Source organism: Pseudopipra pipra, chromosome 5 (genome assembly GCF_036250125.1).
Source record: "Pseudopipra pipra isolate bDixPip1 chromosome 5, bDixPip1.hap1, whole genome shotgun sequence".
Lineage (NCBI taxonomy): Eukaryota > Metazoa > Chordata > Aves > Passeriformes > Pipridae > Pseudopipra > Pseudopipra pipra.
Window position 1 is genome coordinate 12,438,725 of NC_087553.1, and position 15,063 is coordinate 12,453,787.

At 37.0% G+C, this 15,063-nt stretch overlaps 1 protein-coding gene across 21 annotated transcripts in view; it reads left to right on the forward strand.

Annotated features, from left to right (window-relative positions):
• C2CD5 (C2 calcium dependent domain containing 5) overlaps positions 1-15,063 on the forward strand; it is a 67,365-nt gene that overhangs the window by 41,326 nt on the left and 10,976 nt on the right. For 11 of the 21 annotated variants that reach the window (XM_064654474.1, XM_064654455.1, XM_064654462.1 and 8 more), the window contains 9 exons: positions 578-766; positions 2,403-2,594; positions 5,841-6,027; positions 7,063-7,227; positions 8,698-8,838; positions 11,341-11,404; positions 13,256-13,317; positions 13,773-13,871; positions 14,329-14,418. In XM_064654474.1, the coding sequence (XP_064510544.1) occupies positions 578-766; positions 2,403-2,594; positions 5,841-6,027; positions 7,063-7,227; positions 8,698-8,838; positions 11,341-11,404; positions 13,256-13,317; positions 13,773-13,871; positions 14,329-14,418 (1,189 nt within the window). The remainder of the gene's footprint in view (positions 1-577; positions 767-2,402; positions 2,595-5,840; positions 6,028-7,062; positions 7,228-8,697; positions 8,839-11,340; positions 11,405-13,255; positions 13,318-13,772; positions 13,872-14,328; positions 14,419-15,063) is intronic. The other 10 variants (XM_064654460.1, XM_064654463.1, XM_064654471.1 and 7 more) reach the window with 2 other exon arrangements.

The following is a 15,063-nucleotide window of genomic DNA, read 5'->3' on the forward strand; positions in this document are numbered from 1 at the left end:
TTATCAGTTACTTTACATGCTATATTTGCCATTATTCTAGTTGTTCATACACAGTTTTTACTGTTTTGCTACTTCTTATCCTCCAAGAAACACCTTTGTCAGTGTTGTGTTGTAATTTCATTTTGAAAATTGAATGTTCATAAGATGATGAGGCTCTCAGCTTCCATTTTACTTTGGTAAACAATTACACTTTGGGTTGGGTTTTGGGTTTTGGTTTTTTGTGGTTTTTTAGTGTTTCTTTGCTTTTGTTGGTTTGCTAACCATAGAACCATTGTTAACCACAGAACTGAAAACCATACTTAAACTTGGTTAGCCTTCCTGTTCTGTTCTGTTATTTATAACATAGGTCAAAGCTCATTAGTCTTTTGGTTCAGTTCTTCTCATTCTTATTTATATGATGGTTTAAATGCCAGAAGAGTTGGTGAGATCGAATGGATAAAATTGCACAAATGTACAAAGTTAATAGTAATATTAAATTCATGGAGTCTTTTGTACCAGCCTTTTAATCTAATAGTTCTAGAAGAAATCATCACTGAGCAGTAGGAATTCACTTTGTTGTCATTCTTTTCTCTTATAGTGAAGAGGTCTGTATTTTGTCCGCGTCTGGCACAGCAGCTGTACTGAACCCTAGGTTCCTTCAGGATGGCACCATGGAAGGCTGTTTGGAACAAAGGTTGTCATGGCAGCCTGGCTTCTTTTCCATAGGGTCAGAGAAGGGAGAGGTTGATTTTTTTCCTCAGAGCCAAGATAGTTCTTCTCTATTAGGGTAGGTTACAGTGTTACAGTGCAGGATGCGGGACCAACCACTTTACTGCTTTTCACTAACAACAACAACCACAGAAGTAATGGAACTCTGCACCAAATTAGATATTCTGTTTTTATTTCTAACAGTCTGAATAAGGTAACACGTTTGACTACTAACACAGATCATAACTCAGTTTTTTTTCTTTGCTGCTCTTCAGGTATCTTTCTCAACTTTATATCACACTATAAAAATGACAGATGTTTGATGGAATACATAAGCCAAAAGCAGCTGTAGCTGTAATATGTGTATATATGCTCTATATATACTATTTAAGAGCTGCATGGGAGATAAAATAGCTTCCTTGTGAGACAAAGACGGTGCCAGATTATTACAAAATGTTTTATTTGAAGTTTGTGAACAAAATCGTGAAACTGAAGGACAAACATGAAGTTTCCATTTGTTTCTGCTTTTGCAAATAAAATTTAAGAATGGGTACTGCCAAATAATTACTTTGGGGAAAAAATAATTAAATGAACTAACGCATACTGGTAACTTATTATGTGTTCATCAGGATAGTGTTTAAATATTTCAAGGGATTATTGTGCCTGTAAGCAAGGCTATTTATTACACTTAAGCATTCTCATTACTTTTTCCATAATAAACCAGCCAATGTAGTATTATTTATTATTCTTTTACTTTTTTGGTCATTACCTTCTAGTGTAGATAGACTTTTAAAAATTGTAGCCAGAACAAAAATAGTTGTCTTTGTAGTCACTATATGATGGAGAGAAAGAAGTGTCATGTTTATAATATAAAGGAAATTGCACTTTTATCGAAATATGTATTTTGGTGCTACTAAGAGTCTTGGCATAGACTAGAAATGCCAAAGAAAGGTAAAACAACAGACAAAGCTAATGCTTGAGACAAAATATATTTGCCAAAGTCTTATGATAAATAATGTTCCAAATCTATCAGATTTGCTTAAGCACCTCTTCAAAATCACTGAGAATTGTTTATATGAAACAGAATAAATCTGCGGTGGTGCAGTTAGCCTGTGCTTTCCTTGGTCATATTTTTATAGTGGTCATTCCTGGGTATTGTTTGTGGGAGTGGGACTAAGTGTTTTAAGTGGATAACAAGTTTTACCTAATACCTTATCTTAGGAAATAATCTTGCTCTTCTTCTTACAATGTTAATATATATTGTGTTCCTTCTCAGGATGGTTGGTTTGTTGTTTATATTCTGCTCATTGAGTTTGTGTAGGTTTTTGGACACAGTCAATGTAAAAGAGACTTTTCATTGTGTTTGGTACAGCAAATTCATCTTCCAACTGTTGTACCATGGACTACATTTAGGAGTTATGCCTAAAGGCAACTCAGTAATGTTTTAAGTTTATATAAATTGTGCTTTTTCTCAATCTCTGCATAACAAGTTTCAATGCAAGTTTTATTTACAGTGTTTTAGCTAGTATCAATTAACCTAATTGTGTTCTTCTAATTCATATAATGTAATACTTATCACATTGGTATAATGGAGCAGAGTAGAGCTGCAGTGTATAATTTAAGTAGGTGTCTGTAGAGTTTATACACATGCACTTACTGATCATTGTTAAAAAGATGCAGATGTTTTAAGTATGTTCTCCATAATGTATTTTTAGGATTGAAGAAGCTTCACCACCAGGTTGTGGATTTTGCCATATACCATATGATGAATTGAACATGCCATTCCCTGCTCACCTCACTTACTGTTACAACTGCAGGAAGCAAAAAGTTCCTGATGTCCTTTTCACCACAATTGATCTTCCAGTAGAAGCAATAGTTATTGGGAAGGGATGTCTTATTCAAGCCAGGTATCTATCAAAATGTTTCCTTAGTAAAGTTTTGGAGATCCTTGAAATAATTCCTGTTGCTAAAATCCAGTATGTCATCAAACTTCATATTTTTATGTTGAATTGCTAGGTATTAGGGAACAGGAGAAGGAAGAGGACAGCCTACTCCTCCCTCTATGTTGTGTCACCTCTGTTGATGGACATCTGTGAACTTACCCATGTTGATAAACATTTGCTAAATGTTCTGCTTTTGTCTTTAATTGCCAGTGAGGATTGTTACATTTTTTCTGCCTGGATGTGAACTTTTTTCATGCTTTCTCTTGCTGTTTGGGACTGCTAAAATGGTTAGATACAGCTCTTCCACTGGAAACTTATTCATCCTAGAATCATAGAATTGTTTGAGTTGGAAGGAGACCTTGAAGATCATTGAGTTCCAACTCCCTTGCTGTAGGCAGGTTCACCTGAATGAACTGTTTCAGCCAGTTGTGTTAATTCCATGCTGATGTCCATAACTGAACATCATCTCTGTGGAATTGTTGACTGTGTCCTGTTTTATGCTGTGGTCTTTGACTTTGGAAAAGGGAAAAAAGTGAGAAAGAAGGAAGGGCCAGCTATGTACAATCTATATGGGTGGCCAGCCACGTGGATAAATAACTGATTGGATGTTTGGGCTGAGAGAGTAGCGATTTATGTTTTGTAACCTACCTAGATGGTCATGACAAGTATAACAGAGTCTGTGGTGGGACCTGTCCTGTTGAACCTCTTCATGATGTGGAGGGGATGATGGACTGCATTTTCTTCAAGTTTGCCTGTTACACCACAGTGAGTGTAACCAGCCAATATGGTACCTGTTCATTTTTGTCCTTCTCTGAGAGTAGGACAGACACCAGAAAATGATAGAGCAAGTTTGGAGGGCCAGCAAGGGAGTAAGGAGTACCTGGCCTATGCTGAGAAGCTGCAGGTGCTGGACTTGTTCAGTCTGGAGAGGGAAGGGATTTAGGGACACTTAATAACAGCCTGCCAGTATCTAGAAGGTGGTTATAGAGCATGTGTAGCCAGGGTCTGCACAGTGGGAGAGTGAGGCCCAATTGAAGCAAGAGAGATTCAGAGTGCATGAAAAGCCACTTACCCATGAGGACAGTCAGGGAGTGGGACAGATTGCCTTGGAGGTTATGCAGTCTCCATCTTTGGGGCGTTTTCAAGACATGACTGGCCAAAGCTCTGAGTGATTCTGCCCCTCTGCTCTGGTGAGACCCCACCTGCAGTTCTGCATCTGACTCTGGGGCCCTCAGAACAGGAAGGATATGAACCTGTTGGAGCAGGTCTAGAGGAGGCCAAGTTGATTAGAGAGAGGGAAGAAAGGCTGAGAGAATTGGGATTGCTCAGCCTGGAGAAGAGAAGGCTTTGGGGTGACCTCCCAGTACCTGAAGGGAGCCTACAAAAAAGATGGAGAGAGACTATTTACAAGGGCCTGGAGTGACAGGACAGGGGAGAATGGCTTCAAACTGACAGAGAGTAGCTTTAGATCGGGTATTGGAAAGAAATTCTTTAATGTGAGGGTGGTGAGGCACTGGAACAGGTTGCCCAGAGAAGTTGTGTATACCCCAATCCTGGAAGTGTTCAAATCCAGGTTGGATGGGGCTCTTAGCAACCTGGTCTAGTGGAAGGTGTCCCTGTCCACAGCAGGGGGGTTGGAACTGGATGATCTTTAAGGTCCTTTCCAACCCAGGCCGTTCTATGCTTTAAACTCTGTGTTCAGCACCATTTTGGAAATTTACTTTTTGTTAAACAGTGGTCCCCAATATGTCTCTGGAGCACTTGCAAATGTGTCATTTTCTCGAGAATTCATTTCCTAAAACATTCCCATTGCTCAAAAAAAACCCCAAAACCCAACAAAACAAAAAACTGAAACTATAGAAAGATTTTGAGATGAGCTTGTTACAGTTTGGTGAGTTAGTATGTTTTCCTGATCATGTAGCAAATGAGGTCCATGGAAGAAAGCGTTGCTCATTTGTATCACTAAAATGGACAGTTGGCATGTGCTCCTTTTGAACAAAATTTCTCTCTGACAGTATCCCTGGTGTGGGCTTTGAATTTCAGCCTGTAGGACTAAACCCAAAGAGTGACATAATATAGCCAGAGATGGAATTGCTATACTCTTTCTTTTATTCTTTCAAGATAAGTACTTTCAGTCTGGTTAATGCTTGAGCTGTGAGGGTACTTGGATGGGGTTGTTTTTCTTTATTCCAGTGTGTGTCTTCAATAACTGTATTAATAGGAATTTTAAAAGTTCTACCAGTAGATGTAATTTCCTATGCTTGTACCTGAAGTGTTTGAGGTTTGCAGCAAGAGAAATGAATGTTTACATTTGGGGTCTTACTCAAAGCAGAGCTGAAAATACAAGTTTTCAGATGACACAGTCTGAGGGAGTTCTTGTAAAGAACTGGCATTTTATTTTACACTTGCAGCAATCCAAAAGAATACACCTCATCAGTTCTGAGGCTTAATTGAAAAGGGCTGCAGGAACTATCCCTTGAAATAATTTTTTTTGAGGAGGTATAATGGTGGTGTTTAACAGCTACCAGACAACTTGCAATAGCAGGAGAGCTGTGTTTGTCTGCAGAATTTGCCTTGTAATGATCAGGGCAAATTTTTAACAGTTGCTGCTATGTAATAGGAGTGTTAATGTGTTTAGCCAAACATTCAGTAGATGCTTATAAGGAATCTGTAGATAAGGTCTTAATGTTGCATATTTATTCTATGCTGTCAGACTGTTATGACAGAAACCCTGTGTGATGAGTGGTGTTTCTGTCTGATAACAGTCCTTAAGCATATTTTAAGACATGAGGTATCATTCAGTGATTTGCAAAAAATACATTATTTGTAATTTTTGTGCTTGATAATCTGCTTTGATAAGGAATATTTTTGAATGCTGCTGAAGGTTATGTATTGTTCTGTTTGATAAGTTTACTTTTTATGTTACCCATTTTAAATGCTACTAGAATACAGTTTAATATAACACAGTTCCTATTAAAAATCAAACCTTGCTTATTGAGAGTCGGTACCTCAGTCTGCCTTGATCCTTCCTGATGAGAATTTAGTATTTTACTGGATTTTAAAATACAGTAAAAAGAAACTGATTGTATTCAGTTACACAGTGAGGAAAAAACTCAAAATACCCTGTGATGACTTTGAATCTTCACTATCCCATTAGGACTCTGTGTCTGCTGATCCCTGCAGATCTCACGTGCTGCTCTGTGTTCTCAGGTTATGCCGCCTGAAGAAGAAAGCTCAAGCTGAAGCAAATGCAACCTCTATCAGTAACCTCCTGCCATTTATGGAATATGAAGTGCACACACAGCTGATGAATAAACTGAAGCTGAGAGGAATGAATGCTCTGTTTGGGCTGAGAATCCAGATCACCGTGGGGGAAAATATGCTAATGGGGTTAGCAGTAAGTACAGTTTGAATCTTCAGATTCTTTGGCTTTCTTACAGTATTTTTTCAAGAAGACATAGCAGTGTTGTGGAATTCGGAGTGACTAGAGATATTAAAATGACATTTTAAGAATAAATGAACTGATGGAAAGGAACAAGGTGTCTAATTATTGTCAAATCAGGGCAGACTGTCTTTCATCAGCAGAGAAGGAAGATGCAAATCTCTTGAAACCTTGTTAGGGGACAAGATTACTAGAAAGAGAATGAGAGGAAAAGAGATTTTAAATGGTTTAATGGCATAAATTTCAGAAAAATGATTGTGTTCTTTAAAGGTCCTGTGAAGGAGGTCCCTGTTCCTCAAATTGCATTACAGTTCCATGACAAGTAAGGTCGATTTAGTCTCAGTAAATCTTCTGGTTAGGTGCCAACGAGAGGAAGGTTTGTTGCCTCTTCTGTGATGGCACTGAAGAAATAAGTGATAGATTGGAAGTGTCTTAGAGTCAAGAATTGTTCATTAACAGTATTTTTCTAACCCCATTCTGTCATGTTGGGTTAGAATAGTGAAATGTGCTGCTTCTTCCTGCATCAGAGGGTGTTTGGGTAATACTGACAAGCTTGCATGTTCTTTTTGTCTTCAGTGATCTGTTTTCTGTAAATAGAAATAGGATTGTCACAATTTCAGTGACACTATAAATGCTTGGGTCAAGTTTTAAATCTTCAAAACCATCACTTGCTTATGCAAAATATCCTGGGACAGAGGTTTTAATTTTTAGTCTTTTCAGAATTTTTAGGTAAGTGAAGTGCTCCACTATGGAAAAATCCCATGAGAAGGAGAGAATTTACCCAAAGAGTAGTGGGATTTTTTCATAAGTGGGATTTTTTTCCTCATAAGTGAATGGGAGAGAGAAATCCATTTATTGTGGCAAGAGGCTGTGCTGTGCATGTCACAGTGCTGTCTGTTACAGCACGAGCATTATGGAAAACTTTATCTGCAGATGTTAGCAGTACATCCTTATGTAATTGTCTTTTTTTTCTTAATGACTTTTTAAAAGTCTGCAACAGGTGTTTATCTAGCAGCTTTGCCAACACCTGGGGGTATTCAGATTGCTGGGAAGACTCCAAATGATGGCACCTATGAGCAGCACATATCTCATATGCAAAAGAAAATAAATGACACGATAGCAAAAAACAAGGAACTTTATGAGATTAATCCTCCAGTAAGTAAATCTTTCATTCTTAAAAATAAAACAATCTGAATCAAACATACACACGGTGTATATCCATGACTCCTTAGTGACTGAATCATTGAACATGAGTTTCTTTATTAATAGAGATATAGATCTCTATCTGCAGAGGGATCTGGATAGACTTGAGAGATGGGCTGATTCCAATGGGATGAAGTTCAATAAAGCCAAGTGCCGGGTCCTGCACTTTGGCCACAACAACCCCATGCAGTGCTACAGGCTGGGCAAAGAGTGGCTGAAGAGCAGCCAGGCAGAAAGGGACCTGGGGGTACTAATTGACAGGAAGCTCAACATGAGCCAACAGTGTGCCCAGGTGGCCAAGAAGGCCAATGGGATCTTGTCCTGTATCAAAAATAGCGTGGCCAGCAGGAGCAGGGAAGTGATCCTTCCCCTGTACTCTGCGTTGGTGAGGCCACACCTTGAGTATTGTGTTCAGTTCTGGGCCCCTCAGTTCAGAAAGGATATTGAGGTGCTGGAGCGGGTCCAGAGAAGAGCGACAAGGCTGGTGAAGGGACTGGAGCATAAGTCCTATGGGGAGAGGCTGAGGGAGCTGGGGTTGTTTAGCCTGGAGAAGAGGAGGCTCAGAGGTGACCTCATCACCGTCTATAACTACCTGAAGGGAAGTTCTAGCCAGGTGGGGGTTGGTCTCTTCTCTCAGGCACTCAGCAATAGGACAAGGGGGCACGGGCTTAAGCTGCGCCAGGGGAAATTTAAGTTGGATATCAGGAGAAAATTCTTTACAGAGAGAGTGATCAGGCATTGGAATGGGCTGCCCAGAGAGGTGGTGGATTCACCATCCCTGGAGATTTTTAAACGCAGATTGGATGTGGCACTGAGTGCCATGATCTAATAAATGGACTGGATTTGGACCAAGGGTTGGACTCGATGATCTCGGAGGTCTTTTCCAACCCAATCGATTCTATGATTCTATGATTCTATGATTCTATCTTTTTAGCTGTATTTTGGGAAGCTACTGGATTTTTCAGATCTCTTCAGCCCCATAGCCAAAAGAATCCTGAAGAAATCTGTAACTTCTGGGAGTGAGCCAGGCTGTTTCACAGATCTGTGTCATATTATGTGGGTTTTTTATGTTAAAAAGAATTCGGTCTCAACCTTGGCTTGGATGAAATCCCTAGCACTTTTTACTCAGCTAGGAACTTTCATACACTATCTCAAACTTCGAGGTTTTTTCAAGATCAGTACAGGCATAATTTAAATAAGAAGTTTACAATAGTAACCTGTGCTGGTAACCTGTCCCTTCCAACTCAGGATATTCTGTTCTGTGATTCTGTGATTCTAAATCAGTTTGTACTTATTTAGATTTATTTCACAGTAAAATTATTTTCAGAGTGTTCCGATTCTTAAAACTGTTAACAAGTTGTTTCTGATTGAAATTATTTCTAAGCTATGTAGAACATCTGCTAATTCTTATATCCTTTTTAGGAACTACCTGAAGAAATCATAGGGTCTCCCATTCCAGAGCCAAGACAACGTTCCAGGCTATTAAGATCCCAGTCAGAAAGCTCTGATGAAGTTACAGAGCTTGACCTTTCACATGGGAAAAAAGATGCTTTCGTCTTGGAGGTGATTAAACGTTTTCAGTACTCATGTTCATACTTTTCTTCTCCTCAAATATATATTAAAAAAAACCTGAGAGAAGTTTTTGTGGTGGTTTTGAAATTCAAACCACCAGTTTTCTTACTCGTCTCCAAGGACACTTCTTAAATTGTGTAATTTTTTTTTCCATTTTGTATCAGCAGAAAGTGTTAAGTATTGGATTTTGCTTTGTCTTTCTTTTTCTGTTCACTTAAAGCACAGCTGTATTATGCCTAGGGACAGTATCTGAAAAAAGATTGCCCTGCTGTTCATGGACATGTAGCAATATCTAGAATAATAATTAAGAGCCATTAAGAAATGCCCTTCTGCCTACTTCAAGCAGCAGATCACACTGATCAAAAACTTAAATATATTTTTATAAACATTGAGGTTCTGTGTTGTCCCAATTTAGCAAAAAAGAAAAAAAAAGCTTGTATATTCTTCCGGTTTCAAAGCTCTTATTGTTATAGTTGAATATTCAGAATAATTAGTTTCCAGAACTGGTGGTATTAAAAGCATTCAAAAAACTGCATGTGTCAAGAGAGCAAATAAAAGAAGACTTGCTTTTCTGAATTTCAGCTGATGCTCTTCACAGTTAAAGAATTCATAGCTTCCAACAACACCTTCCAATTCTTTCTAGTTACAATTAGAAAAAAGAACAACAGCTGTAGATAAAGAACTTCTCTATTCACTAAAATTCAAAGATGTGATTTTAACATTGTACAGTTTTGAAGGACAGTAGGCAAGTATTAAAGAAGGGCTAGAGTTTTGATCATCCTGTAGATACAGGTATTACAAATACCTGTCCCTGGCTAAGAAAACACTTTAAATTTCAGGTTTTGATTTTAATCTGACAGGAGCAGAATTGTTTCCTCAAAACAAAAGTTATGATTGATGCTCTCTGAGGCGCTGTATTGAAAATCAGAAAATACTTTGCTAAATGCAAAAGGGGTTGAATGCCTTTGTTAAAAATAGAGGATTTTGTAAGGCATTAAAAAACAAACAAACAAAAAACCCAAAAAAACAACCCAGAGACTACTAAATACTGGAAAAAACATAAGCCCAGCCTTCATTTCTCTTGTAAAGGCTGTCAAATAGAAGACAGGCAGTGATAACAAAAACTCAGCGTACTTTTTCTGTCCAGTTGCCTCATGAAGTGTGATACATTATACCGAAGATCAGCTGGTTAAGGGGGGTTGGAACAGGGGAAGTTTTAAGGTTCCTTCCAACCCAAACCATTCTATGATTATATACAACAAGCAGAGTTCAGCTCTTTTTCTACAGTTTTGGAGAATTCTTCCTTCTGCCTTATTAACTCCAGTATGGGCTCTAGATCCCCATGTGGAAGGGAAAAAAATCTAAGTACACTGTAGTGTACTATAGAGTGCATAAAAGTAGTGCTAATGCTAGCAAGAAAAATAAGATCTGATGTTTAAGGAATATGTTGGTCCTAGAATATACATCCCTGTGTTTTGGTAGTTCAGTCTTTATAGAAAAAAAAGACTTTTTTACCTGTGAAATCATTTACTACTGCCTTTGTTAAGAGATTGCATGTCAGAAACAATATTTCAGAAGCTTTAATTATGCTCCTGACTGACCTTTGAAGAGTAAAATCATTGTTCACTGGAAATATGTAAGAAAAAGTTCACTGTGATGAGGAAATGCTAAGAGGTCCTGGGAAGGCAATTGTGACAAGTAAAGCTGTCTGGGTTTTTTTATTATTTGGGATTTTTTGGGAGTTTTTGAGGAAAAAAAAGAAAAAAAAAAAGACAAAACCCTCTTACTTGGAGAGAGACAAGGAGAAACAATACCTGACAGAAAACCTTTTAATACTGGAGTTAAATGATTTCCAAAATACTTGCAAGAAAATGTTAGAAGTCAGAGGTTAAACTTGGATCTCTTGCAGATCAATAAGGCAGAATAAACCTAAAGACACATGACAGAAATATTTACAGAAGGTAGCAGGGCACGTAGCAGTCTGATCTAAAATAAGGTTGGATGAACTAGAGGTTATTTGGATTGGAAAAAGTAATAGTCCCAAAATTCACCTTTTCCCATTTCATTTTCTGCTGTTCTTTCTAAGGCAGGTTTTTAAAATGCTGGGAAGATTTTCATGTGTCTTTAGGACAGGCAAAGAATAATCACATCAGTGTAGTACAGCTTAGCTGGAAAAAGCTATGAGTTATTATGTGGAACCTTGTTAAGCATTTTAAATTGTTTTATAAAGTCTCTTTATATTATTATCTACTGCACTTTTCTATGTATTCTGTGCACATAGCTTTATACAGTCTAATTAAGGGAACTATTTTTTGAGTGTTAAGCATATCATAGGCTGCTAGTTAAGATTCAGAGGTCTGGTTCATAGAATCCTTTTCAAAAATCTCAGCCAAGCTGCCAGATATAGATCTTTTGATGACAGAATTTTTACATCTTTTTGAGACTTCTTACTGGCACAGCAACGTGATTTTCATCAATTATTCTTTTTTACAGATTGATGATACAGATGCAATGGAAGACGTACATTCTTTACTGACAGATGTTCCACCACCTTCTGGTATAGTTAAAACCTTATTTTTCTACTTTATAGTAGAAAAGGAAAAACTGGAACTAGTTTTATTAAAAATTATTTTAAAAAATGCCACAAGAACTGAAAATATTACTGTTTCTGAAGATTTTTAGACTGACTGACTAATTTTTAGGTTTCAAATCAATTAAAGTAGAACAGAAAACTAATTATTGCCTTATATCAATCATCTTTATGCTATTTGTGGATGTATACATTTCTGTCATACCCTCCCTGATGGAACTTCTGGATGTGGAGAAGAGGTTAATGTAGTTGTCCATTATATGGAAATTGCTCTGGACATTGGGTTGTCCTTGTCCTCCTTGTTGTCATGTGAGTTTCCCCATGTTTCTTCTGAGCAAGTAACTGTTTCCTTTCTAATAACTGGTATAAGTGTTTATAATTTTAAGTCCTGTTGAGCTCAGAACCATCCTTGTCATAGTTATCTATTATTACCACCAAATCTTTTATTCCTCATTGATTATCCATTGTCCTGCTGCAGTTGAATTTACTACCTTAAAATAAGGCCATTAGCAGTCATCTCATTTTATCCTCTTTTGCAGATAAGTTATGAATATGCTTGAAGCATAAAATCCTGAGTTACAGATATCTCTTCTGTGAAAATGGAGAATTTATTTTGTCTCTCTTTTTCCAGTCTTATAATAATTGCATTTCCTTCAATGACACTTCATTCTGTTAGTTTGGTAAAGAGTCCTTGGTGAAGGAACTTACCATGTGCTTTCTGATGTCCCAAGCAGGCTGGTTCAGTCAGAGATCTTTTGTCTATATGCTTCTTGAGAGCTTGTGAGCTATGACTGTTCCTTAGGAAAGTCTTCTCAGCTCCTCTGCAGTGTCTTGTTTTTCCTTCTGCCCATTAACTCCCTTTTCTGGAATAGCTGCTGTGGGCCAGTAAAAGAGATATCTGTATTAGGCAAATAATTAGTAGATCCCAGTCAGTAAGAGCTCCTCACTACTTGAAGATTAAAGAATCCTCTCCTCTGGTAATGGAGCAAGTTTAAGTTAAGAGCTCAATGCCATTTAGTCAGCTGTTTGAATTTTTTTGCCTTTTCTCTTGTTTATGTGAATCTTTATTTTTCATTTGCCCACTTGTCTCCTTCAGACACATCTCTGAGATGGATTCTCTGATGGAAAATAAACATGAGACTGGTTTTCCACTGTTGTGATGAACACTGATGTAAAAAAAAAGGGGACATGTTTTCTGCTCTTGTGTTATCATCTCTTCATATTTTTCCATATCTTACTTGATTCTTTCATATAATTTCTGCTTTTGATGTTCTGAAAGAAAATCTATTAATATTTATATCTTCTTCAAGCTGCTACACAATTTCTTTTCTAACTTATTTTTTGCTTTTATATTGGCTCTACCAGATGGGCCTCTTTTCTGCTTATTTAACTATATCTTCAGACTTTCAGCATTGCCTATTTGCTGTTTATAACTTTTCTTACTTTACTGATTAGTTATTTTTTTTTAAGTGCTGTTTTTACCTAGTCTCTAGGTAGTTTCTTTACATCATCTTTATGCTGTCTGTCAAAGGTTGGCTTTTCAGCTTTTCCTTTCACACCTTGTTGATAAATTTCCTCATTTGTACACAGTTTATCTATTAGAAATTAGGTGGAGCAGTTGTGGATTTTGGGTGTTTGCTCTCCCTTCAAGAATACTACATTTGTTTTTTGAATGTCAGTCTCATTTCTGGTGTGTTATTCAATATTCAAAACTACATGAGGGAAAATACTTGCAAAACATTAAGGTCACATGTTTCTTCAGAAGTATTTTTATATGTCAGTGTATAAAATAGACTTTCCCAAATATTTTCTTCACAGGTTTTTACAGTTGCAACACGGAAATTATGCCTGGTATAAATAACTGGACACCGGAAATTCAAGTAAGGTTATTTATTCAAAGAAAATTGAAACCTTTTGCTAATTGTGTTGAAATATGCTCTAGTAATTTAAGTATCTATTTGAGAGCACTACTTTTCAAAGATAAATTAAAAGGATACCCTTAGGTTGGAAATAAAAGTAGTGTTTTGGTAAGAAAAACGAGGTATGAGAACCTGTTTTTTTCAGTGCTGTTGTTTAACAGAGAACCTAAAACAAAAATACAAAAGTAATTACAGTAAATATGAACTTCAAGATTTTAGACTTCGTTAAGATCTTGGCTAGATTTTGAAGCCTCTAAAACAGATTGTTGGCTGTGTTACTTAGCACGAGGTACTGAGTATGATAATATGTTATGCATTATTTTCCTTCTTTATGAATTTGTTTTGGTTTTAATATATTGGATAAAATATATTTCCTCATATTGGCAAAAAAAAATGTGTGCTTGTTTCTAATTCAGATGTTCACAGCAGTAAGAGTATCCAGATTAAGCAACATTAATCCAACAAATCAAACACTTAATAAGAACTTTAATGATCTCTGTGAGAATCTGTTGAAGGTAAGAATCTTATTTTAAATATTTTTTAATTGTTCAAATGGAAGCAAAGTAAAATTATGCTATACTGAATTATGCTATACATTTTTCATAATTACTTTTTGAAATTAGACTACAAAGTGTCTGTAATTAGTGTCTGTAAGTTGCTCTAGAACTAAATTCAGCCTTTTAGTATATTAAGGATTTCCAAAGCTTTTTGAATTTGAAGGAGTCCTGGCATTCTGTCCTGACTTTTCACACATGTAATTCTTCTTGAAGAAAAAATTAATACAAAATCACAGAAGCAAATAGGTTGGAAAAGATCCCTGAGATCTGAGTCCAACCTTTGACCAAACACCACCATGTCAGCTAGACATATGATGACACAACTTCTGCTATGAAAAGAGTTTTGATTCTTAATTTCTCTGCATTAAACCATAGATTTGTTTTTTGAGTAACACAAATGTCTTGTCTTCAACAGAGCTTGTATTTTAAACTCCGATCTATGGTTCCCTGCTGTCTTTGCCATGTAAACTTCACAGTTGCTCTACCAGAGGATGAATTAGTTCAGGTGAGTGAACTGCTGCTTTTGACTTTCAGGATGTAGGCATGGCAGTCTGGGCCTTTAATTGGTGTTTGCTGCTCAGAGTGAACTGGGCTATGATTTGATTTACTTGTATATCTGGTGAATTTGGAAGTAAAACTCAACAGTTCATTTTTTTCTTCACTGAACATTATGGCCTTGAGTTCACCAGTTTTGGTCCCATCTCCCTGCTCAAGCAGGATCATCCCCAGAGCACATGGCACAGGATTGTGTCCAGACAGTTCTGAAATATCCCCAGTGAGGAAGACTCCACACCCCCTTTGGGTAACCTGTTCTATTGCACAAGAGAGAAGTTCTTCCTCATGTTCAAGTGGAACTTCCTGTGCATCAGTTTCTGCCTGTTGCTGTCATTGTAATTGTCTCATTTTTTTTCCTTGCCATTTCAAGATGATGTGTTGTATTTTCATTATTTTTAGACTAAATGGTTTTGTTTTTTTTTTTAGAAGTATAGCATCATTCTTGTGTTCAGTGAAATACCATTTCCTCTTACAAATACTATGATAATGAATTTCAGTGATCTTTTTTAATGTCTGTTCACCAAGAAAAAGGAAAGAACTGGTGAACAAATCCACAAATGTGGGACAAACACTGTCAGGCATATGATCTAACAAC